This window comes from Odocoileus virginianus, chromosome 11 (genome assembly GCF_023699985.2).
Source record: "Odocoileus virginianus isolate 20LAN1187 ecotype Illinois chromosome 11, Ovbor_1.2, whole genome shotgun sequence".
Taxonomy (NCBI): Eukaryota; Metazoa; Chordata; class Mammalia; order Artiodactyla; family Cervidae; genus Odocoileus; species Odocoileus virginianus.
In genome coordinates, this window is record NC_069684.1 from 42,187,665 (window position 1) to 42,212,858 (window position 25,194).

Genomic DNA, 25,194 nt, shown 5'->3' on the forward strand with positions numbered 1-25,194 from the left:
TTCCTTTCTAAGACTTAAAACAAGGTTCAGTTCATCAGTTAGCCTTTGTAAAAAGAATTTTTAGGAAATTCAGGAAAGAACTTATATTGTGAAACTTTAAAAGTAATTGCTTTGTTCTTCCCCTCTCATAGGAGTAAAAGAGATTGTATTTGGGTAGGACCCTATGGGGCCTCCCTGGGACAGTCACTTCCCCCATACCCTCTACTTTAGTCCTCTCTGAGGTACACAGAGAGTAGCCTCTGATGCACACTTCCTGAGTCGTTTTACAGATGTATAACAAAATTACATGTGCCAAAGTCACTTCTCTCTGTCTTTAGGAAATGGAGTTATTTTTTCCTTCGAGTGGAGTGTGTGGGCCAGCAAACACTGCTAAATTTACCACCTGTACTACTTGTTGCATTGTTAAGCCCCATGCTGTCAGTGAAGGTAAGTACTATGTTAAATACAATATAGCCAATACATTCTGCTAATAGCTGAATTTGTTAACATTTGTTTTCTTGATATAGATTAGGTGTTGAAATTAAAGTATAGTTTTAATATTTCCATTCACTTTTTTGAAGGCACATGAATAAAAAGTGATGTAATATGAGGACAAAATCTGAGTTTATATTTGTCTTTCTCTTTGTGCATTTCTAAAAGGTGTTCCTTGGGTTCCTGCTCATGCTCATCCTGTTACTGATCTTGATTCTCTGACTTCTAATCTGCTTCCTCCTCTCCCAGCCACATACTGTGATTAACTTAATTCACTTAAACAGCACTTCTAATTTAAAGCAACGTCTGTCAGATCTGCAGTATGCCCTTCCTGAGAAAGCTGGAAACTTCTTTTGGTTCTGAGTATCTGAAACAGAGTTCTTTCATATGTGTGTGTTTGTGTGTATATGTGTGAAAGAGTTTGCAATTTTTTTCTTTATTTTCTTCATGTGTTTGTTTTAGTCTGTTCAATGTATTTTTGTCAGCCATCCCAAATCCTTTTGGAAATGAGATGGGGTATAATTTAAAAGGTCATCTTTTAAAAACTGGAATATACTAAATAATGGATGTTTAAATAAATACTAAATAAATAGTATTTATTTATACTAAATAAAATAATAGATGAATGAATGGATTTTTAAATTTTTTATTGTCTAAGTATTATATGGGTTTAAATCATTTTTAGTCTTTAAAGATTTAAATGATATTTCATATACTCATGTTTGATATCTGAAAGCAGAGGCATATGAGTTCAAGTAAAAGAAATTTTTGTTGAATCTAATCAGATGGCAGAATATTTTATTTAAACTTTGATATATCAAGGCATTTTTTATTTTTAAATTTCAATTTTAGGGATATTCTAAACCATTGTGAAATGCATAATTAACCCAATTCAGCTTAAGCTGTGACTATATGAAATATAGTTTCAGGTCTCATGTTGAATTTAATCTGATTTACTTGGCCCCCTTCCACTGGCTGGCTTATGTTTCTTTTTCTATAATGATCCGTTTCCTGGTGCATTTAATTTTACCTGTGGTCTCAAAGAGGAGATTTTTTTAAAAAAGGAGTTTTAAGAGAGCAGCTGAAATGGAATAACGGAATATTATCTTTTGTTGACTGTCCACTCCCCCAAGGCCAAAAAGGCTTGTTGATTAAGCAAAACTGAGTTTATTGCTTACTACAGTAAGGAGATCACACCAGGATGGTCTCTTAGTGGACTTTACAATGGAGAGGGCATGGGCAGATAGTGTAGAATATCAGGTGTGACCCTGAGAGATTTAAGGTAGGTCTGTCAGTGCAGTGATGTGGTTGAAATGGGGTAAAATTTGTGATATAATAGAATTAGTAGAAACATTGAGGCAAGAATCTTAACGAAGTCTTAAAAGTATACAACTGTTTTGAGTTATTTGCCCCATTGAAGGAATATTGTGAAAAAGAAACAGTTTGAATAGTCTGTTGTTGAGATAACCGGACTTTTGGGATGTTTTTGAGCTGAAGAGTGAAGTTATTTACTGATTTACAGTTTTATCTTTGTGGGCAGTAATTTCTTGGCACAAATGATAAAGTCATGTGGATATAGGCGGCCTTGGTTCTTAGTATTTTAGTTAATCTATATGAACGCAGTGATTCACTTCTAACTTCTAAGAGAACTAGAAAAAAAGAGCTTACTTTGTGGAATAAATGGTGGAAATTTGGGGTATTGTAGTCTTTTTACCTAAGTAGATTGAAATATATTTTGTTATTTGGGACTTAGGATTTAAAAGGGAAGAAAAACAAGGTGAATTTTCTTGTTTTGTTCCCTAATTTAGAAATTATGCAATGTGTTTGTCTTGATGTCCTTAGTATTATTTATGTATAGTTAGTTTAATTCCATCGATAAAATGAATTATTTTTAGTCTGAAATCAGGCTGTGTAGATTTGTATTCTGGCTCTGCTACTTACTAGCTATGGGAATACTGGATAAATTACTTAACCTCTTAGTACCTTGTTTTTTCATCTATAAAATGGGAATAATAGTATCCCCTCTTCACAAGGTAGTGGTGAGGTTTAAGTGCACTTAATGTAATGGTTACATGACTAAATGATTAAGTGATTAAATATAGAGATTAAAGTCCTAAACAGTGCCCAAAACTTAAAGTGCTATATGTGTTAGGCATTATTACTATTATGATTACTACTATATTCCTACTACCACTACGACTGTCATTATCTTTTACTTTTTAAGTAAAGGTGAATGACACCTTAGAGACAAATCAGTAGTTTAAAATACTAACAAAATCCAACATCTGTCATCCACAGAAAGATAATCCCTTTATTGTTTCAGGAACAAAATACTTTATTTTTTTAAAGTCTAAACTTAATCCTGTGAAGTAGGATTAATGCTTCCATCTAGTTGTTTTGGCAGCTATCAGCAATTACCTATTCTGATTGTCCATTACTGCTGGCATTGGGCAGGAGATATTAACCAAATATGGGAGAGCTGCTTTTGCACTAGTAATGGTCAAGACATTAGGCTTTTTGATATATTAGAACCCTGAAGTTTTGTTGGAAATTTTCCTTTCTTTTAACAGATTACTGCATTAAACAATTCGCTGCATTTTTCATAACATTGTCCTCTCTGATTGTATGTTCCTCCTCAGTAAAATAAGTCAGGATAATTTAGAATAGAATAGATATTATTCTGTGAAACTCTTTAGAAAATTCTTATGAAAGTAAATTATATTGTGTAGCTCACTGTTGTGTTTTGGCTCTAAAAACTAACTTACTACCTAACAGGAGCCCCCCTAAATTTTGGCTGATTGAATTTGTTTAAGTTCCCAGCTTTTTGTGTGTTGGATTTCCTTCAAGTAATTCAGCATCTGGAATACTATGGAAGAGGCATGACAGTTTTTGTTACAGAGAGATTGGATTTACATATGACTTCACTTATATGTGGAATCTAAAAAATGAACAACAAATGAACAAACAAAGCAGATACAGACTCACGGATTGCAAGAATAAGCCAGTGGTTGCCAGAGGGGTAGGGCTTTGGGGAGGCTGACAAAATAGGTGAAGGGGATTAAAAGGTACAAATTTATAAAATAAATAGGTCAGGAGCATGTAATGCACACATAGAAGAGTCAGTAACATTGTAACAGCTTTGTGTGGTGACTGACGTTAACTCCTCTTACTATGGTGATCATTTCGGAGTGTGGAATCAGTGTACACCTGAAACTAATTTAGTATTATATGTTAATTATAAATAAAAGGATTGGATATAGCATTGTTAATCTCAGTTTCAATAAAAATTCTTGGAGTGGGCCCAGCTTTGCTAAGAGTTAGTTTTAAACTCTAAAACTCACAGTTTTAGAGTTTTGTGATTGTTTTATCCTATCTGAAGGAATAAACAGTCGAAGGGAATGTACAATAGGTGCATTGAACTATATTGTACATATAAAACTCGGACTTTGTATGGAGCTTCGCATGTATTTTTGAAGCACAAAATTATAGGTATTGAAAATAATCTAATGAATTTGTAAGTTATGAGGACTTTGATTGAAGTCATCAATGTATTCACTTATAAGGAATACCAAGAGTTTTGTTAGTTCCTACTAAAGAATTCCAGTCTTTAGGAAGGATTGCTTTTAATGGTCCTAACAAAGTAGTTGTGCATTAGGCTACTGAAAACCTTTTAGAAATAGTGTAATTTGCCTGCTAATATGTTCCAACGTCTAGTACCCTTTAGAGGGAAATGAGCGCCCCTAGGATTGTCAGTTGTAATGTCTTGACTGAGGGCAGAGTAGAAGAAAGTCTCCTCAAATCTTATTAATGAGACTGTTAGAAAGAAGTATAGAACAACAATAGTTTTTTATTATTAATACTAATTGTAGTTCATGTTTATGGGGTGATAAGTACTTTACACTAATTATTTAATTCTTAAAACTGTGAGGATAGGTGTTATTTGAAATGCGTGCCACAGAAGAAGACACCTAGGCAGTGAGATGTTAAGTGACTTGCCCAAAGTCCCACAGCTCTTAGGTGGTAGGGTTGGGATTTGAACCAAATTTGTCTTCATTTTACTACATTATACTATCCTGCATCTACATGGGTTATCACTTAGACCCTGTAAATCCCCATCATCAATTTTGATTATTAACCCCATTTTACCGATGTGGAATCTAAGAGTTAGAAGGGGTAGGTTATAACTTGAAATCCATGGGATCATGAAGAGTCGGACATGGCTGAGTGACTTTGACACACACAGAGTTGTCTTACAAGTTGTATTAATTTCTGATGGAGCAAAGACAATCAGTTATTCATATATATATATATATCCCCTCTCTCTTATATTTCCTTCCCATTTAGGTCACCACAGAACACTGAATAGAGTTCTCGTGTTATACAGCGGGTTCTCATTAGTTGTCTGTTTCATGCATGGTGTATATATGTCAAACCCAATCTCCCAATTAATTTCACCACCCCACCCCCTACCCTTGGTGTACATATGTTTATTCTCTATATCTGTGTCTCTATTTATGCTTTGTAACTAAGTTCATCTGTATCATTTTTCTAGATTCCACATATAGGTGATATTATATGATGCTTGTTTTTCTCTTTCTGACTTCGGTCTGTATGACAGTCCCTAGGTCCATCCATGTCTCTGCAGATGGCACAATTATGTCTCCTTTTATGGCTGAGTAATATTCTATTGCCTCTATGTAAGGCTGGATACTGTAAAACTCTTAGAGGAAAACATGGAAAACATTCTTTGACATAAATTGCAGCAAGATCTTTTTTGACCCACCTCCTAGAGTAGTGAAAATAAAAACAAAAATAAACAAATAGGACCTAATTAAATGTAAAAGCTTTGGGACAGCAAAGGAAACCATAAATAAGACTAAAAGACAGCCCTCAGAATGGAAGGAGATATTTGCAAATGGAGCAACTGACAAGGGATTAATCTCCAAAATACTCAAGCAGCTCAATATCAAAAAAAGAATCCAAACGAAAAATGGGTGGAAGGCCTACACAGACATTTCTCCAGAGAAGACATACAGATAGTCAACAAATACATGAAAAGATGCTCAGCTTCACTATCACTGGTTATTAGAGAAATGCAAATTAAAACTACAATGAAGTATGACCTCACACCTATCAGAATGGCCATTATCAAAAAAAATCTGCAAACAGTAAATGCTGGAGAGGGTGTGAAGAAAAGGGAACCCTCATACATTGTTGGTGGGAATGTAAATTGGTACAGCCACTATGGAGAACAGTATGGAGGTTCCTTAAAACACTAAAAATAGGATGACCATTTGACTGAGCAATCCCACTCCTGGGCATATACCCAGAGAAAACCATAATTCCGAAAGATACATGTACCCCAATGTTCATTGCAGCACTATGTACAATATCCAGGAGGTGAAAGCGACCTAAATTCCATCAGTAGAGGAGGGTATAAAGAAGATGTGGTGCATCTATACACTGGAGTATTACTCAGTTCTTATTTTGTTTTATCCTGTTTTTAAATTTGAAGTCTTTTCCTAGGTGTAATTTATTTTCATGTTTTTCAGGTTACTCTGTCCCTTGCTCCTGCACTCCGGAACTTCTCCTTTGTCTCCTCAGGGCCTTTATGCTACTTTCCTTTGCCTAGGATGTGCATCCCTTCCTCCTTCTCCCACCCCCCACAGTGTTATTCTTCTCAGGGAAGCCCCAGATGACGTGTTTTCTTGGCACTCTCTGCTTTCCGTTTATGGCACTTAGCATGGTTTGCTGTTATATATTGTGTAATTATGTGTGTATGTGTGTATGCATGTATATACATATATAGCTATAATACATAATATATATTAATTTTAAAGTGATCATTCATTTTACCTCTACTGTATTACAAACTCTGATTATAGGAACAGTATTTGTTTCATTGTCATACTTTAAAAAATATTTTGTACTCCTCATTGTAATTTTTCTTTTAAGAGAAGAAAGTGAAATGAAGTGTTAGTTGCTCAGTCGTGTCCAACTCCTTGTGACCCTGTGGGCTCTAGCCCACCAGGCTTCTCTGTCCAAGGGATTCTCCAGGCAAGAACACTGGAGTGGGTTGCCATTCCTCTCTCTAGGGGATCTCCCCAACCCAGGGATTGAACCCCGGTCTGCTGCATTGCAGGCAGATTCTTTACCATCTGAGTCACCAGGGAATGTGTTACTTAGGAGTCTTTAGTATCTGAATGTTGTCAGAGAATGTGGTCTCTGTGATGTTTGTTTCTTTGAAATTTGTTGTTGTCCTTTGTGACTTAACTAGTGACTCATTTAAAAAAAATTCCAATGTGTGTTTGAAAAGAAGGATGTTGCATCCTTGTTCTCTATTTATGTATAAGTAGTTATTAATTCAAACTTGGTTGCCCCAAATTGTACTTTTTTTGGTCTGCTTGAATAATCAGCTTCTGAAAAAAACTTGGTTGAATTCTTCCATGTTAAAATTATCTATTATTATGAATTTGTCATTTCTTCTTTCAATTTGGGCTGCTTTGTTTATCTTGAGGCTTTTTTTGCGTGACTATCTTTTTGTTCCTTACGTAGTGTCTTACTTTAGTTCCAATACTTTTTGTTGTTGTTGTTTACCTTAAAAGAAGGCATATATTTTTCTAATCTTTAGCCTTTTCCTTATAATATATATCTTATAATCATTATAACTGAATTTTATTTCATTTCTATTTAAAATTTTTTTGCTTTTTCAATCCAGTCTAGCAGTAGTAAAATTTTTGAATTTAACTCATTGCCATTTATTGTGATAACTGATTTGGATTCCTTTTTTTATCATGCTTAAGATGTTTTTTTCTTTCTTCTCCCTGCTCTTTAACCCCCCAGCTCTTTCCACCTTCTGTTAGATGGATAAATTTTTATTTCCCTCTTTCTCTATTGTTTATCTGCCAATTTGAAAGCCCTAGAGAGGGGATCAGCAGACTACAGCCACTGGGCTAAGTTGAACCAGCTGTCTTGGTTTATAAATAAAGTTTTATTCGGGACTCCCCTGGTGGTCCAATGGTTAGAATTCTGTGCTCCTGAAGCAGGGGGCCTGGGTTCGATCCCTGGTGAGGGAAATAGACCCCACAATCTGCAACTAAATATCCCAGAGGCCACAACAAAGTTGAAAGATCCCAGGTGCCACAACTAACACCTGGTGCAGCCAAATAAATGTTTCTTTTTTTTTTTTAAATAAAGTTTATTGGAACATAGCCATACTCATTCATTTATATATTGTCTATGGCTGCTTTTATTGCTACATTAGTATGATTGAGTAGCTGTGACAGATAATAGTAAATCCTGAAAAGCCTAAAATATTAACTGTCTTACCTTTTACGGAAAAAGTTTACTGACCTCTGATATAGAGTATATATTTTTTAATTCATTTGTTCAGTCGCTAAGTTGTGTCCAGCTCGTGTTCAACTTTTTTGCGACCCCATGGACTGTAGCTCACCAGGCTCCTCTGTCCATGAAATTCTCCAGGCAAGAATACTGGAGTGGGTTTCCATTTCCTTCTTCAGGGATCTACCAGGACCAGGGATTGAACCCATGTTTTCTTTGTGGCAGGTGGATTTTTTACCATTGAGCCACCAGGGAAGCCCATATTTTTAAATTGGTTCTACTTAATTAGTTTTAGCATCTTAAAATTTAAATTTTAAATTGAGCCACCAGGGAAGCCCATATTTTTAAATTGGTTCTACTTAATTAGTTTTAGCATCTTAAAATTTAAATTTTAAATTAAATTTGGCATCTTAAAATTTGAATTTCTACTTAATTTTTAGCATCTTTAATACTTAACTCTAATAAATCATATTAATAAAATTTGAGCTTGTTCACTCCAAATTTTTCCAAAGACAGACTTTAGAATGCTTTAAGCAACCACTGAGATTTTCTTTTCCCATCTTCCAATTTATTGGTGTGAAAATGTTTTCCTTTTTAATTTTTAAATAACTTTATTGATATATAACTTATATAACATAAAATGCACATATTTTAATTGTACATTTTTGGCACTGCATAATAATGTCAAACTCTTAAGAGTCAAGAAGTCCTCCTTAGTGGATAAACTTGGTCCCAGCTGATATCTCTAGGGAGACATTTAGAGGATGAGTGGTTTTGATTATTTGTATGTTACTATGTGAAAGCAGGAGGATTGAATAGATTTATTCCAGGCCTAATTGTGTGCCTTTATGATTATAGGGTTTGATTTTTTTTCCAACCAATGATAAAGCAATGAAAAGTCACTGTGTCTTTTATTGTTGAAAGTCAGGGCTTGCTCTTTACCTGACTGGAATAAAGAAACATCTGTTGCTAGGCAGCCAAAGCACTAGCACCTACCAACTGCGATGTGTGTATCAGGAATCTTAGACTCTCTTCAGAGCCTAGTGATATCTAGTACAAGTGAAATATCTATCTATACTCAAATGTCTGAATTAGAAGAAACAAGAATATAGATAAAAGAATGGCAGAGAGCTCAGTGAAAATCTTAATAACTCTATCTGGCAAGAATGATCATAGTATATAATGTTTGGAATGACTGTTATAATTCTATGGACTGACATTGTGTGGCCTTGAAGACATTTCTTGATGTCTCAGAAGCTTTATTTTTTTGTTGTTGTTTTTCTGCAAAATGAAGATGACAGAACCTACTTCATGAGTAAGTTAATAGATGTGATGCACTTGGAATAGTTTGCCTAGTAAGTGTACAATGAAGTGTTGGCTGTTAGTAGTAGTAGCTTTAGAGATAATATCACATAACACATGTTTTGAAAAACCTGAATCATTTATGTTTTATTGCTTTGTAATAACCATCCCCAAATTAGTTCTTTAAAAATGGTTTATTACTTCTTACGATTCTGTGTGTTCCCTGGTCTCAGTTGGCAATTTTCTTGTGGTATACATGAGGTCCTTGGTGGCTACATGCAGCTCGGAACTGTGCTGGAGCTGGAATATACAAGATTGTTTTTCATCCTTCCAAGACTGTTTCCATGTGGCATCTTCTCTGGTGGCTCAAATGGTAAAGAGCCCACCTGCAATGCAGGAGACCTGGGTTCAACACCCGGGTCAGGAAGATCCCTTGGAGAAGGAAGTGGTAACCCACTCCAGTATTATTGCCTGGAGAATCCCATGGACAGAGGAACCTGGTGGGCTAGAGTCCATAGGGTCACAGAGTCAGTCACGACTGAGAAACTAACACTTTTTCACTTTCTTACCATTCAGTAGTCTATCCTAAGCTTCATTATGGCATGGTTGCTGGCTTCCAAAAAGAGTATTCCAAGTGTTCAATGTGCAAGAGCTCAACAGGCTTCTGCTTCCATCACGCCTTACTGTCTCAATGGCTAACTCTAGTCATGTGGCCAAATCAGTATGAGAGGGAATTACACAAAGGCATGAATACCAGTATGTGAACCGAGAACTTCCAGATGTTCAAGCTGGATTTAGAAAAGGCAGAGGAACCAGAGATCAAATTGCCAACATCCGTTGGATCATAGAAAAAGCAAGAGAATTCCTGAAATAGATCTATTTCTGCTTCATTGACTGTGCTAAAGCCTTTGACTATGTGAATCACAGCAAACTGTGGGAAATTTTTAAAGAGATGGGAATACCAGAACTCCTTACCTGTTTCCTAAGAAATCTGTATGCAGGTCAAGAAGCAACAGTTAGAACTGGACATGGAACAATGGACTGGTTCCAAATTGGGAAAGGAGTACATCAAGGCTATATACTGTCACACTGCTTATTTAACTTCTAGGCAGAGTACATCATGAGAAATGTCAGACTGGATGAAGCACAAGCTGGAATCAAGATTGCTGGGAGAAATATCAGTAACCTCAGATATGCAGATGACACCACCCTTATGGCAGAAAGTGAAGAAGAACTAAAGAGCCTCTTGATGAAAGTGAAAAAGGAGCGTGAAAAAGCTGGCTTAAAACTCAACATTCAAAAAACTAAGATCATGGCATCTGGTCCCATCACTTCATGGCAAATAGATGGGAAACAATGCAAACAGTGAGCTTCAAAATCACTGTACATGGTGACTTCAGCCATGAAATTAAAAGATGCTTGCTTCTTGGAAGAAAAACCATGGCCAACATAGACAGCTTATTAAAAATCAGGGACATTACTTTGCCAACAAAGATCTCTCTAGTCAAAGCTGTGGTTTTTCCAGTAGTCATGTATGGATGTGAGAGTTGGACCATAAAGAAAGCTGAGTGCTGAAGAATTGATGCTTTTGAACTGTGGTGTTGAAGAGTCTTGAGAGTCCCTTGGACTGCAAGGAGATCCAACCAGTCAATCCTAAAGGAAATCAGTCCTGAATATTGATTGGAAGGACTGTTGCTGAAACTGAAACTCCAATACATTGGCCACTTGATGCGAAGAACTGACTCATTGGAAAAGACCCTGATGCTGGGAAAGATTGAAAGCAGGAGAAGAAGGGGATGACAGAGGATGTGATGGTTGGATGGCATCACCGACTCCATGGACATGAGTTTGAGTAAACTCCAGGAGTTGGTGATGGACAGGGAAGCTTGGCGTGCTGCAGTCCATGGGGTCACAAAGAGTCGGACACAACTGAGCAACTGAACTGAACTAATGGATACCAGGGTCATGGTTCACTGGGGACTGCCAATGTAGCCGTTTCCCTCAAGTGGTATAAAGCTTGTACATGGTTGGAATTTGGTATTTGAACCTGAACCCATGGAGATATGCTAGATAGTGCTTCTCAAGCTTTTGCGTGAACTGGAACCATTTGGGGGACTTTTAAAATGCATATTTCTGGGCCCTAACTTCAGAATTTAGTAAGTCTGAACTGGAGGCCAGAAATAAGTATTTGAAAAGCCTCTCCTAACCTAGAGGGGACAGAGGTGGGAGGCAGGTTCAGTAGGGAGGGGGTGTATGTGTACCTATGGCTGATTCATGTTGGTGTATGGCAGAAACCAACACAACATAGTAAAGCAATTATCCTCCAATTAGCAATAAGTAAATATTTTTTTAAAAGTCTCCCCAGGTCATCCTGATGTCCAGTTTGAGGACCATTTATCATAAATTTTGAACTCAAGGAACATCCTGTATTTCCTCTGGTGATCTACCTGTATCAGAGGCTACTTTTTAGTTGTTTAGTTGCTCAGTCATGTCCGACTCTTTGTGACCCCATGGACTGTAGCCTGCCAGGCTCCTCTGTCCATGGAATTTTCCAGGCAAGAATACTGGAGTGAGTTGCCATTTATTTTATACCAGGTGGAAGATTTGTAGCTTGTTTTCTGTGGCAGGTTAATAACAACCACGAAGAAGGTTAAGAAAGAGTTACTTTTTAGTTTTCAGTAATTCATATGACTCCACAGAGGTAGTCTCCTGTTCTAGGTTTTAAGTTGGTGAGAATTTCTTGGAGTGATGGAAAATTTGAGTATCCATGGCATTCTGCTTTACCAAAGTAGCTTCTCAGTAATGCTGTTTCAATAGTGTTATTCTCAATAATGTTTATTTGCTGCTGCTAAGTCGCTTCAGTCGTGTCCAACCCTGTGCGACCCCATAGACGACAGTCCACCAGGCTCCCCTGTCCCTGGGATTCTCCAGGCAAGAATACTGGAGTGGGTTGCCGTTTCCTTCTCCAGTGTCTATTTAGCAATTGTTTAATAAAAATAACAGAAAAGTTTGACCTGTGTCTAGCTAGGCATTACTCTCTAGTGAGATTAGAATGAAACCTGTTTTTGTTGAAAGAGCACTGAAAGAAGTGTAACATTAAGGAAAGTGACTTCTAAGATCTCTCGGAAGTCTTAGTGTAATTTTAAGCTTTGATAACTTTAGAATTATAAATGCTACAAATAACACCATTTATAAAATTAATTTAAATTTCTTTTACATTCATTCCATGTTTTCAGTTTGAATACAGTTTATGTTTTGGTAAATATTTAAAAAATAAAATCTATATAACTTTCAAATCATATTTTATTGTACATTTCTAGCATTTGTAGTTCTAAGTTACTATACTAAGTCTCGTGGGACAACCTGTATATATATTACTGAAGGAAATGACATTTATTGGCAGGAGAATTATTTTGTTTGAGGAAACTTCATTTTCCCATTCCTTTTTTTTAACCTTTTTATATGTTAGAATTTAAGAGTTACTATTCAGGGAATGATGTTACTGAGGCAACATGACACATATGCCTTTGAGATTATTCACCTGTTGACCTGTTCAGTTCAGTCTCTCAGTTGAGTCCAGCTCTTTGCAACCCCAAGGACTGCAGCACGCCAGGCTCCCCTGCCCATCACCAACTCCCAGAGCTTGCTCAAACTCATGTCCATCGAGTCGGTGATGCCATCCAACCATCTCATCCTCTGTCATCCCCTTCTCCTCCTGCCTTCAATCTTTCCCAGCATCAGGGTCTTTTCCAATGAGTCAGTTCTTCTCACAGGTGGCCAAAGTACTGGAGCTTCAGCATCAGTCCTTTCAATGAATTTTCAGGACTGATTTCCTTTAGGATGGACTAGTTGGATCTCCTTGCAGTCCAAGAGACTCTCAAGACTCTTTTCCAACACCACAGTTCAAAAGCATCAATTCTTCAGTGCTCAGCTTTCTTTATAGTCCAGCTCTCACATCCATACCTGACTGCTGGAAAAACCATAACTTTGACTACATGGATTCTAGGTATTCACAGAGTATTTAAGGATGAACAGGATCCATGCAAGAATAGATGCTGAGTTTTGACAAAATACTACTCCCCTTGTTTATTTTTCATATACATGTCTGTTAGAGGATCATGTAATTTTAGAAATGTCATAAGTAATGCCAAGCATAGTTAGAAATGTTCTGTGCTGTGAGTGCTAAGTCGCCTCAACAGTTGTGTGTGACACTTTGCAACCCCATGGACTACAGCCTGCCAGGCTCCTCTGTCAGTGGGATTTTCCAAGCAAGAGTATTGGAGTGGGTTGCCATTTTCTTCTTCAGGAGGCCTTCCCAACTCAGGGATCGAACCCGCATCTCTTAAGTTTCCTGCATTGGCATTGACAGTCGGGTTCTTTTACCACTAGTGCCACCTGGGAAACCCAGAAATGGTCTAGACTTGAGGAAAACATATCTCAAAGAGTTTGCAAAGACAGTGTGTTCCCATTCTTCTGCCTTTGGAGGGATCTCTGGTACTGATTTATTGTGTATCTTCCTTACTCCTCTGCAGAAGTGCACCTGTAACTGCACAATGACAGAGGAAGACAGGACTTTCTTCTACTTAGGCTTTGGTCTTGTTCTTTGGGCAGCTTCCTTCCACTAACCCAGGAGCAGGACCCATCTCTGTGGAGCTGGGGCCCAGGTATTCGGGCCACATCATGTTACTTTATCAGGAGATATTTTAAAAATGAAAAGTCATGGTAGCATGATCTCGTGTGGTAAGACTTTAAAAGATGATTCATGTTACATGACATTATAAATGAGGAAATTCTGACAATTTAATTAGAATTGATTCTTATGAGGAAGAAAAAAGGCACACATCTAAAGAAAGGATGGTACTTTACAGAAGTCTAGAAAGCTTGGGTTTCCAAATGACATGTTAAAAGATGAGAGCAGTTGACACTTATGAGAAGTGCTGGAAGATATGATCTGTGTCATTACTTTTTGAGTTGTTAATAAATGGTACACTGCTTTTCTGCATATTACACAACTTTCCTACTCTAGAAAGCCTGTGGTTCAAAGCTCTCACTTGTTTCGGTGGTTAGTTCATTTGTACCCTGTCACCACCTTACATCGACTACGTCTCTGTGTTGTTATACAGCTTGTGTGTGCCAAATGGGAAGTTATTTCTATATAGCTATTTCTATGGCTGTATTTCTATATAGCCATTTTCATGGTGGTCATTACAGAAGAGCTTAGTTATCAAGGGAGCACTTTGCAGTGTCTCTTTAGGATACTCTTTTTTTAAAAAATTTATTTTTATTAGTTGGAGGCTAATTACTTTACAATATTGTAGTGGTTTTTAGGATAATCTTAAGGGTCTTTTTCATTATTGAAATAGAGTTTATTTACAGTGTTTTGTTAGTTTCTGGTGTACAGCAAAATGATTCAGTTTTATATATCTATATATATAACAATGTTCTGATTTTTTCTGAGCACAGATGTTCACTTTAAAATTAGTAAACTGTTATGTATTTTGCCTAAAACATGTACTTTTTATATTTTACAGTAAATATTTAGAAACTGGGCAAGGCAAAGAGTAGATGGTATGAAAAGTCAAGCTGTGGTCGCTCAGTCGTGTCTGACTGTTCATGACCCCATGGACTGTAGCCTGCCAGATGCCTCTGTCCATGGGATTCTCCAGGCAAGAACACTGGCGTCAGTTGCCATTCCATTCTCCAGGGGATATTCCCAACCCAGAGATCAAATCCGGGTCTCCCCCATTGCAGGCAAATTCTTTACCATCTAAGCCACCAGGGAACCAGTAGATGATATAGTATGTTTTCCTTAAAAAACAAACAAACAAAATATATGCATGTGTATTTGTACGTATGTTGAGTATTTTAGAATATGTAAAGACTTACTTACAGTGATTTTCTCTAAGAGGAAGGACTGAGACTCTGGGGTGGAAAAGAGATTTACTTTCACCATGTACCCCTCTTACTTCAATTTTGCTTGTTTTCCAGTGAGGCATATTTTTAAAAATTGTATAAAAAAGGGTAGGGGAAATTAAGACCCCAAATTCAGAACTTAAGAATTTAAGACGTTTTTGGCTTGTTTTTTAAGAAGATGTAGGTATGGAGCGATGGGATTAAGGGAAAAGTGGACTGGAACTTAAAGTCACAGGCTTTTCAGTTCACATTCGCCTTTTTCATGGCCAGGAGAGTGGTACTTATGATGCTCTATTGTCCTCAGGTCTTTTGCTCCCAATCATAGTTTTCAAACTTTAGTGAGCATCTGGATGACCGGATCTGGATTGTTAAAATAGAGATTCCTGGGCCATACCTTCAGAGTGTTTGACTCAGTATGTCTGCATTTCTTAAATTTCCAAGTCAGGCTAATGCTGCCGATGCAAGAACCACATTTTGAGAAATAATGGTCAGCAAAACTGCCCCCTACATAAGGACATGCTGGAAAATAGACCAAAAATGGAGGCCTATACCCAGTGCATATAAACTGTGCTTCCAACAGATGAGGAGCAAGAGTTATATAATTTGTGACATTATATCTACTATTAAGCCTATCTATGAATGGCAATGTAATCTTGCCAACTGGGGAACTTAGATAGAGTCATTTAAAGTCAACAAAAGAAGCGGTGTTTTTGTACTAAGATGTCTAAGTTTGTTTCCACCTTAATGGTGACTTTGAATAACTGGAATAAAGAACATAAATGTTTGTATTTTTAAAAATTGTGCAAAAGAGAAGCTTAGAAAGTCCTTTTCTTTATATGTTGTAAAAATAGAATGCAAAACAACAGAACTAATTTTATGGAAGGGAAAAGAATTTTACTTGGTTTTGTTCATTTTAGAATTAATGGACCCATGGTTTTGAATTACCTTTTCAGTCTTTTCTGGTGCTTGCTTATAAAACTAACAGATTTCTATTGGTAAGTTATAACATTATTGTTGCTTAGTCACTAAGTTGTGTCCAACTTTCCTGCAACCCCATGGACTGTAGCCCACCATGCTTCTCTTTCCATGGGGTTTCTCAGGCAAGAGTACTGAAGTGGGTTGTCATGTCCTTCTCCATGGGATCTTCCCAATTCAGGGATCGAACTTGTGTCTCCTGCATTGGCAGACAAGTTCTTTAAAAGATGCTTGCTCCTTGGAAGAAAAGCTATGACCAACCTAGACAGTGTATTAAAAAGCAGAGACATCACTTTGCTGACAAAGGTCTATATAGTCAAAGCTAGGGTTTTTCCAATAGTCATGTATGGGTGTGAGGGTTGGACCATAAAGAAGGCTGAGCAGCAAAAAATTGATGCTTTCAAACTGTGGTGTTGGAGAAGACTCTTTAGAGTCCCTTGGACAGCAAGGAGGTCAAACCAGTCAATCCTAAAGAAAATTGACCCTGAATATTTATTGGAAAGATTGATGCTGAAGCTGAAGCTCCAATACTTTGGCCACCTGATGTGAAGAGCTGACTCATTGGAAAAGACACCAATGCTGGAAGAGACTGAGGGCATGAGGAGAAGTGGGCGACAGAGGATGAAATGGTTTGATGACATTATCCACTCAATGGACATGAGTTTGAGCAAACTCCAGAAGATAGTGAAAGACAGGGAAGTCTGGCATGCTGCAGTCCATGGGGTTGCAAAGAGTCAGACATGACTTAGCAACTGGACAGCACCACCACTAGGGAAGCCCCTATAACATGTATAGCACTTATACGATCATATTCATGAAAATCTCCTAGAAACGTGATGTCTACTTCCAGTGGGACTTGTGCTTTCTCCAGCCCTTCAGAAGAGGGACTGGTTTCTTTCAAGATTAGAAAGAATCTCCCACTACCTGGAAGCCGGCAGTAGTGTCCTGTGCCTTAAAAATGTAGCATTGCTTTGTGATTATGTGATTGACTTGTTTTCCATGGTAACCTGGCATTATTTGGACTTCTGATGACCTGTTTGCCTCATACTACAAAATTTTCCATTTTTGCCCTGTCAGCTTGGTACCCTGCTTTGTTTTTCTTGGACTGTCCCTGTTTTAAAATTGTAATCTTATTTCAACCATGCTGATGCAGATTGTTCTTGGCTTCCTTTGCTATGCTGAGCCCATCATTTTTTCCCAGTAAGGAGGGGTTCTTGATGGCCTTTTCCTGGAGATTTTTAGATCCTGTGGGTCTTCTCTGTTGCTCTAATGTTGGTGTAGAACCTGCCTTTACAATTTTCTACTCAATTACATTGTGATCAATTTTAGTGTACTGAGTTACCATATTGTGGGTGCATCTGTAAAGTTATATTGGTTAATCTTTTTATTGCCTTGTAAGGAATTGCAGATTACGGTTGTTAGGACATTGTTAAGGAAGTGTGTATTTTAGTTTGGGGTGTGTGGTATAAGTGGAGAATCAGAAATGCTTTCAGATGAATTAGGTCTGTATTTTATAAGCCTTCTTGCTACTGGAATGAACTTTATGATCAGCTAATGAATTTGAGATCCTCTAAGACTTAAGTTGCTAGCTCTCAGTTTAATAATTCTGCTGAATTCAAACTCTCATCTGCAATTGATGTCATATGATGCTACAATATTTTTGCTTACTAGCCAGCAAAATATCATTTTGCTGATTTTGAAGACAGACTGATTTGAAGATAGAAATTTGAAGCCAGACTGATCTATGGATTTATCTTTTCATCTGATTAAGAATTACTGGAAGATTATCAGTAAGTGGTCTTGCCTAGTGACATTGCTGTCTAAGAAACAGAAAGCTTTTGCACCTGGCTTTTATGCCTAAGTTGATTTGTTATGTATGTTTGCTATGATTAGTACTAAATTCTTTCTGTCAAATTCAATAATGTTTGTTATTTCTTTTGTATTTGGCATTGAAAATTAAACTCAAACTCTTAATGATTAGTGTAATTTGCTTTACACTAATCACATTTTAAGGACAAAACAGGCCTATTTTCTAATGAAATAAAAGATTTAAAATTTTAAAGAAATCAAATTCCTTCATTTTGATTTAAATTGATTATTAGTATTAAACATGACATCTATTTATAAATCAGTTTTGTTAGTTCATGCATTCTTGGCTGTATCAAGATCAAAACTTTTGTTTCACAGGTCTCACCCTGATGTTTCACAGATCTCACCTAAAATAAAATGCAAGACTTCTTTTTTCACACTTCTTTAACTTCTGTTTTTATTTCTCACCACCCTTATTTAGTGTAAGTATTGTGGAGCATAGCATCTAAATTGTGGTGAATTGTCTTGTACAACAGACTGGCTGCTGCTTTTTAAAGTTTTAATCAGAGTGCAGTTGATTTACAGTGTTCTATTAGTTTCACGTGTACACCAAAGCGAATCAGTTATGTATATATCCACTCATTTTTAGATTCTTTTCCCGTATAGGCCATTACAGAGTGCTGAGTAGAGTTGCCGTGCAACATAGTAGGTCCTTAGTAGTTATCTGTAAGATAGATAAAATACATAATATGGTACCATCTATAAAATAGAGACTATCTTTAAAAGGGGAGTTATAAACTGACTGAGCCTACATTTGCTATTTTGTTTTATGATTTTAATTTTTTATTTCAAAAATTTGATGTAAAGTGTTATCTTGTCATTTTTCCCCTTGCAGAGGTTTTTATAGGCAAAATTTTGTTTCAAATTCTACTTAAAGCTGTACATATTCTTTCTGAACCTATAGAAGTTATTTCACTAATATACACACGCATCTACTAAGACAGAACTCAAGCTCTTTACACAGTTTGCCTCATATATTTCTAGGAGTTCCTAGTCAGAGAGAGAGGCCTTGCTTTGTCAAGTGTAAGGACCCTCTTCTTCCCTCTGTTCTTGCTCAGACTTCCTCTCATATTTGTCATGGTGCTTGCCAGGCATGACTGGCTTAGACAGCAGTGGCTTTCCTTCTGAGAAGCAGTGGGGTTGCCAGGCCCTGTTGTCTCTCTAGCTGGGTGTAGACCTGACCCTGTTATCTGCTACTCACGGTCACTGCATCCATCTCATTCAGTGTGATGCAGCCATTAGCATTAGTCTCCTGGAGGTGTGTCTGTGACACAATATTCTCCTGTCAAATAGAACATACAGAATGTTTGCATTTTAACAGTACTGCTGAAAATTAAATTCATGCTAATTGTATTAGCCCAGCTGTGTATCCTAACACACTGGGATGATTATTGGCTCCAGTACTCCTCTACTGGGGCTTCCCTCGTGGCTCAGTTCAGTTCAGTTGCTCACTTGTGTCCAGCTCTTTGTGACCCCATGGACTGCAGCACGCCAGGCTTCCCTGTCCATCACCAACTCCCAGAGCTTGCTCAAATTCATGTCCATCGAGTCGGTGATGCCATCCAACCATATCATCCTCTGTTGTCCCCTTCTCCTCCCGACTTCAATCTCCCAGCATCAGGGTCTTTTCCAATGAGTCAGTTCTTTGCATCAGATGGTCAAAGTATTGGAGTTTCACCTTCAGCACGAGTCCTTCCAATGAATATTCAGGACTGATTTCCTTTAGGATTGACTGGTTAGATCTCCTTGCAGTCCAAGGGACTCTTAAGAGTCTTCTCTAACACCACAGTTCAAAAGTGTCTGAAAAGCTGAGCTTTCTTTATAGTCCAACTCTCACATCCATATGTGATTACTGGAAAAACCATAGCTTTGACTAGACAGACCTTTGTTGGCAAAGTAATATCTCTGCTTTCTAATACGCTGTCTAGGTTGGTCATAGCTTTTATTCCAAGGAGCAAGTGTCTTTTAAAAAATTTCATGGCTGCAGTCACCATCTGCAGTGATTTTGGAGTCCACGAAAATGTCAGTATTTCCATTGTTTCCCTATTTGCTACGAAGTGATGGTACCGGATGCCATCATCTTAGTTTTCTGAATGTTGAGTTTTAAACCAGCTTTTTCACTCTCCTCTTTCACTTTCAGCAAGAGACTCTTTAGTTCTTATTCGCTTTCTGCAATAAGGGTGGTGTCATCTGCATAACTGAGGTTATTGATATCTCTTCTGGCAGTCTTGATTCCAGCTTGTGCTTCATCTAGTCCAGCATTTCACATGATGTACTCTGCATATAAGTTAAATAAGCAGGGTGACAGTATACAGCCTTGACACACTCCTTTCCCAATTTGGAACCAGCCTGTTGTTCCCTGTCCAGTTCAACAGAATGTTTGCATTTTAACAGTACTGCTGAAAATTAAATTCATGCTAATTGTATAAGCCCAGATGTGTATCCTAACACACTGAGATGATTATTGGCTCTAGTACTCTACTGGGGATTTCCTGGTGGCTCAGTGGTAAAGAATCCACCTGCCAATGCAGGAGATATGGGTTTGATCCCTGGATTGGGAAGATGCCCTGGAGTAGGAAATGGCAACCCATTCCAGTATTCTTGCCTGGGAAATCCCATGGACAGAGGAGCCTTGTGGGCCACAGGTCACCCTTAGCGACTGTCCAACAACTACTACTACCCTACTGCTGCTAGATGCTCAGTCATGTCTGAGCAAGCCACCAGGAAGTCTCTCCTGCTGCTTACATTACCTAATAGTGCTGTTGTGTGCCACCGGCTGGTCTAAGACTGTTACACATACAGACACGTTTAATCATTGTAACAACCCTGTGAGGTAGGTATACCCTCTTCTACAAATGAGGACAGAAACTGAGACTGCAGAGCGGTTAGACTGAGCTAGGCAGAGGGGAAGGCTCTTCAGACTGAAGTGTTCACCAGCCCGTACATCTGTGGCCTGGGGAGCAAACTGACAGCCTTGGTCCCTGGCCACATATCTCATTTGTCGTCATTGTTGATAACCTTCCTCTCTCTGTGCTACACATTTACTCCTCTTTGGCAGCTGTACAGATAGGGAGAACAACTCATTTCAACTCTAGGTTATTATGAGCAGTATAATCCTAATTCAACTCATAAGGGGTGCCTTTCAGTCTAAGTGCCCAATTTTGCAGGGGTGATGGCAGATAACAGAGCCAAACGAAAGCAGGCCTGTTAACAGTGAGTTATTTACCCTGACCAGGTACAGATTGGAGGGAGAAACAATGGATTCTCAAAAATATATACTGTATTTCAATTTATATATTTATTTAAAACTGGGAAAAAAAAAACCCCACATTTATTTCCATTTTGAATTCAAGCCATATTTTCATAGTAACTTTTGGGAGAAGCTTGTCTCAGTCCTGAAGACTCTCATCATGTTGCTGCTTTCATACCCCCAAAAGTCTTAAAACTTTATATTAGCACCTCATTATACCTGCCTTGGTGACCTAAGGTACCTAGTGTGTGCTCAGTCGCTCAGTTGTGTCCAAATCTTTTAGAGACCCCATGGACTGTAGCCCCCCAGAATCCTCTGTCCATGGGATTTCCCAGGCAAGAATACTGGAGTCGGCTGACATTTCCTACTCCAGGAGATCTTCCCAACCTAGAGATCAAACCTGCGTCCCCTGCATCAGCAGGAGATTTCTTTACCACTGAGCTGCCTGGGAAGCCCCTGGGGTACCTTATGTGACACTTATGGATCCATCCTGGATCATATAATCCTGATGCCCTTATTTTCTTCCAAATGATACAAACCATGTTGTGTTATATGATTTAAATTGAATGAAAATCTTTACTGTCCTTTTTATTTTATTGATACCAATTGGTGTTAAAGTGCCTGTTTTATTCAGTTTCCTTGCAATTTTGTTTCCCTTATTTGGTTCCAATATGTTTTTATTTAAATGGTTAAGTCTACTATTTCTAAAAACACTGTTTGGACTTCAGTGTACCTGAATATTTATTGTTAGTTACTTTTCTTAAACTCTCCAACCATGATCATTTAAGAACTTTATAGACAGAAGTGGTAGTTGCTCAGTCGTGTCTACTCTTTGCACCCCCCATGAACTGTAGCCCACTAGGCTCCTCTGTCCATGGAATTCTCCAGGCAAGAATACTGGAGTGGGTTGCCATTCCCTTCTCCAGGTTCCCAATCCAGGGGTAGAACCCAGGTCTCCTGCAAGCAGGCAGATTCTTTACTGTCTGAGTGACTGGGGAAGCCCTAGTAGAAGGGGAATCTTCAAATTTCAATTTTTGATTATTTGCCTATGCTTATGATTTTTTCTAGGATATTTGCTGACTGTAATTTTTTTTTATTAGAAAGTACACATCAGAGTACCGCAGCTTTCAAAATGTACTGTTTCTTCTTTATCTACCCTACTATAGCCTTTTTTCCCTCAGGCTACAGTGTATCACCTCATATTAAAAAGGGGGGCTTAATAAGGACACTATTAGTACAACTGACAGAAACCCAACTTGAATTTCCTATTTGTCTCATTTAAGGATAGTGCTGGAAATAGATTAGGGGTTGAGCTTGGCTTCGGGAGACTTGCTCAGCATCTTTGTTCTCTCTGGCTTTTGACTGTCACTTTCATGCTTGCAGATTAGCTTTTAATAGCACTTTGGGAGAGAGGTTGGGTTGCCAGCAATGGTTGCCAGCTCATATACTTAGAAACATAGTGGAAAGAGTTGTTTTTCCCCTGACTCTAGCTGAAAGATTCCAGGGCAGATGTCTGATTGGGTCAGGGAAGGTACTCTGAATTGTACCAATTCTAGGCCCATTCCTGGGTGAATTAGTTCAGCCCAGCCAGCAGAGTGCTATGATTGGCCTTGTTTAGGTCTGGCATCCACTTCTTGACCACTGGCTGAAGCTTGTGGTTATAGGGCAACTCCCTTTCCAGTCAAAGGGTTTAGTTTTCCTAAAGAGAGAGTAGGGAGCTCCTAAACCCAGGAGAAGCAAGCCTTTTTAGAAAGATGAAGTAATAGATGTCTGATATTGTTGATGACTGGATAGAGGGTGGCTGCTTATTAAAAAGGCTTTAGAACAGTTCAGATGAAAGATAACAGGATATGAACTGAGGAGGAGTGGAAATGGAGAGGTGATTTGACATTCAAAACATTTAGGTAGCATTCATGGAGTTATAAGCAAATTATTAAAAAACAAATTAACTGTGCAAACACCAGCCAAATAAAATAAGCCATCTGCTTTGTTTGACCCTTTTGAATGTGTTTACTGTGGGGCATGCAGTTTTACCTTTTTTTTTTGTTACTTTATTTACATAGTTATTGTCATTTAGTCAGCTGAACATTTTCTGTCTAGAACAAAGTAAAGGACATAAGGTTATTGACAGTTTGTCGTTTCAAGCTGTTAAACACAAAATGGTTTTCTTAAGTGCCTCTCTATCATGCCTCCGCATATAACCAACTGAATATAAAAAAAAGCAGTACCCTTGACTCATGTCTGACTGTTCTTGGCACAGTGTCAGTGCTGCTTGGGCTATAATTTTTGTTGGTATCTGTGAATAGAATTATTCTGTTCAGTGTGTAAATATGACCTATGGGCATAGTTTAATGTGATTTATAGATTTATACTAAATTGTATATTTCTCTTTGTATTGGTGAATGCATAGGACTAAATATGACTTTCATATTGACATCAGAATTCTTATGTAATCATGTAAAATTTTTCTTTATTATAATAAATGCGATCTTTTTAGATATCCTTGAGACCAAATCTCATAAGTACTAAGCATTTATTTGCATTTTAAAATGTGTTGACATTTGGACCAATGGTGCAGAAGCAATGGTGTGTAAAACTGCTGGCACCTCAGCAAAGATCAGGATAGTGGTAGCAGACTATACCAGTGGTCAGTGTATTTTTAACCATCTTGTGTTTGCAGAAAAATAAAAAAAAGACACTTTCACTTAAGAATACCCTTGAAACAGTAAAAAATTATTAACGTAAGTTTTGACCCTCAAGTCAAATATTTATAATATTCTGTGTGAAGAATTGGGAAGTATGCATAAAGCAGTTTTGATCCATATTGAAATGTAATGTTATCTTTAGGAGAAATACATATACAGCTGTTTTACCATTTTTACTTGAAAGAATGACAATCTATGGTTATTCAGATAAGGCTATTTGGCATTTTCTTTAAAATAAGCCTGTCCTTTAAAAGAAGTGAGAACTGGAAATAACTGTTGCTCAAGATAAAAATCCAAAAGAAGATAAAATTACAAGTTAAAATTAGAGTTAAGAGTTTGGAAAACTGTATGCACCATCTTGAACGTGACAGCTTCCCAATACTTACACTGTTCTGATGAAATTAGTATTTGACAAATGGGATGTTTTTGATGTTGTGTAGTAGAGTCAGCATTTGGAAGATCTGCATAATAGAATTTTCTAAACAATGCCTATGATGTTACAAAATCATGCAAGGATAGAAAATTAATACAGAGTATAAGATAGATCAGTGGGTTTTAGTGTAACAAGGTTAAAAAACATTCATTGGTAGAAGTTTGAAATTATATATTGCAGTGAGCTTTTAAGAAACTACTACTTGTAGAAGAAAGAAGAATATATAAAATTTTATTAGACTATTAAAGTACTACATTTTCCACCCAAATCTGCATATTTTAAGCAAACAACACAGAGCAGCAGACTGAAAGTTGGAGCAGATGTGAGAAGGCAGCTGCTTTTCATTAAATTAGAAATTAGAGATTTTTTAAAATGTGAAACTCTCTTCTCACTAATTTTTTATGGTTTTTGAAAAGTCATTTTTCTCATAAAAATTGTATTTATGTTAAAATGTAAAGAATTTTTGTTATATTTAAATTAATAAATATTTTAAAACTTACTGTTTTAATTTATAATGCAGCAAATATCAATATAACCTATTACATAAAAGTGTTTTAGAATTTTTAATAATTTCTAAGAAGAGGTCCATAAAACCAAAAAGTTTTGGGAACTTTTGGCCTATGGAATGAAATTCAAACCTCTGTGTAAGGTCCGGAAGTCCTTCTATCAGTGTCTTCTGCCACTTCTGCTTTGCTCTCTCCTGTCTCATTTCTCCTTTCCCGAAAGAACCTTGCTGTTTTACTTCTCCGTACATTTGCTCTGTGCTCTTTTTGCCATGAATATCCACTTTCTTTCAGCTCTCTGTCTAAAGTTCTGTGTCTGAATGTCTCTTGGGACATTTATCTGTATAATACTCCTTTCATAAATTCTACTTTATTTAAAATTAATATAACTGCTCCAGCTTTCTTATACTTATTGCTTGCACAGTATATCTT

At 37.4% G+C, this 25,194-nt stretch overlaps 1 protein-coding gene across 3 annotated transcripts in view; it reads left to right on the forward strand.

The window, feature by feature from the left end:
• Positions 1 to 25,194, forward strand: part of NME7 (NME/NM23 family member 7) — a 232,121-nt gene that overhangs the window by 64,103 nt on the left and 142,824 nt on the right. For all 3 annotated transcript variants that reach the window (XM_020874155.2, XM_020874156.2, XM_070474350.1), the window contains one exon: positions 318 to 426. In XM_020874155.2, coding sequence (XP_020729814.2) covers positions 318 to 426 — 109 coding nt within the window. The remainder of the gene's footprint in view (positions 1 to 317; positions 427 to 25,194) is intronic.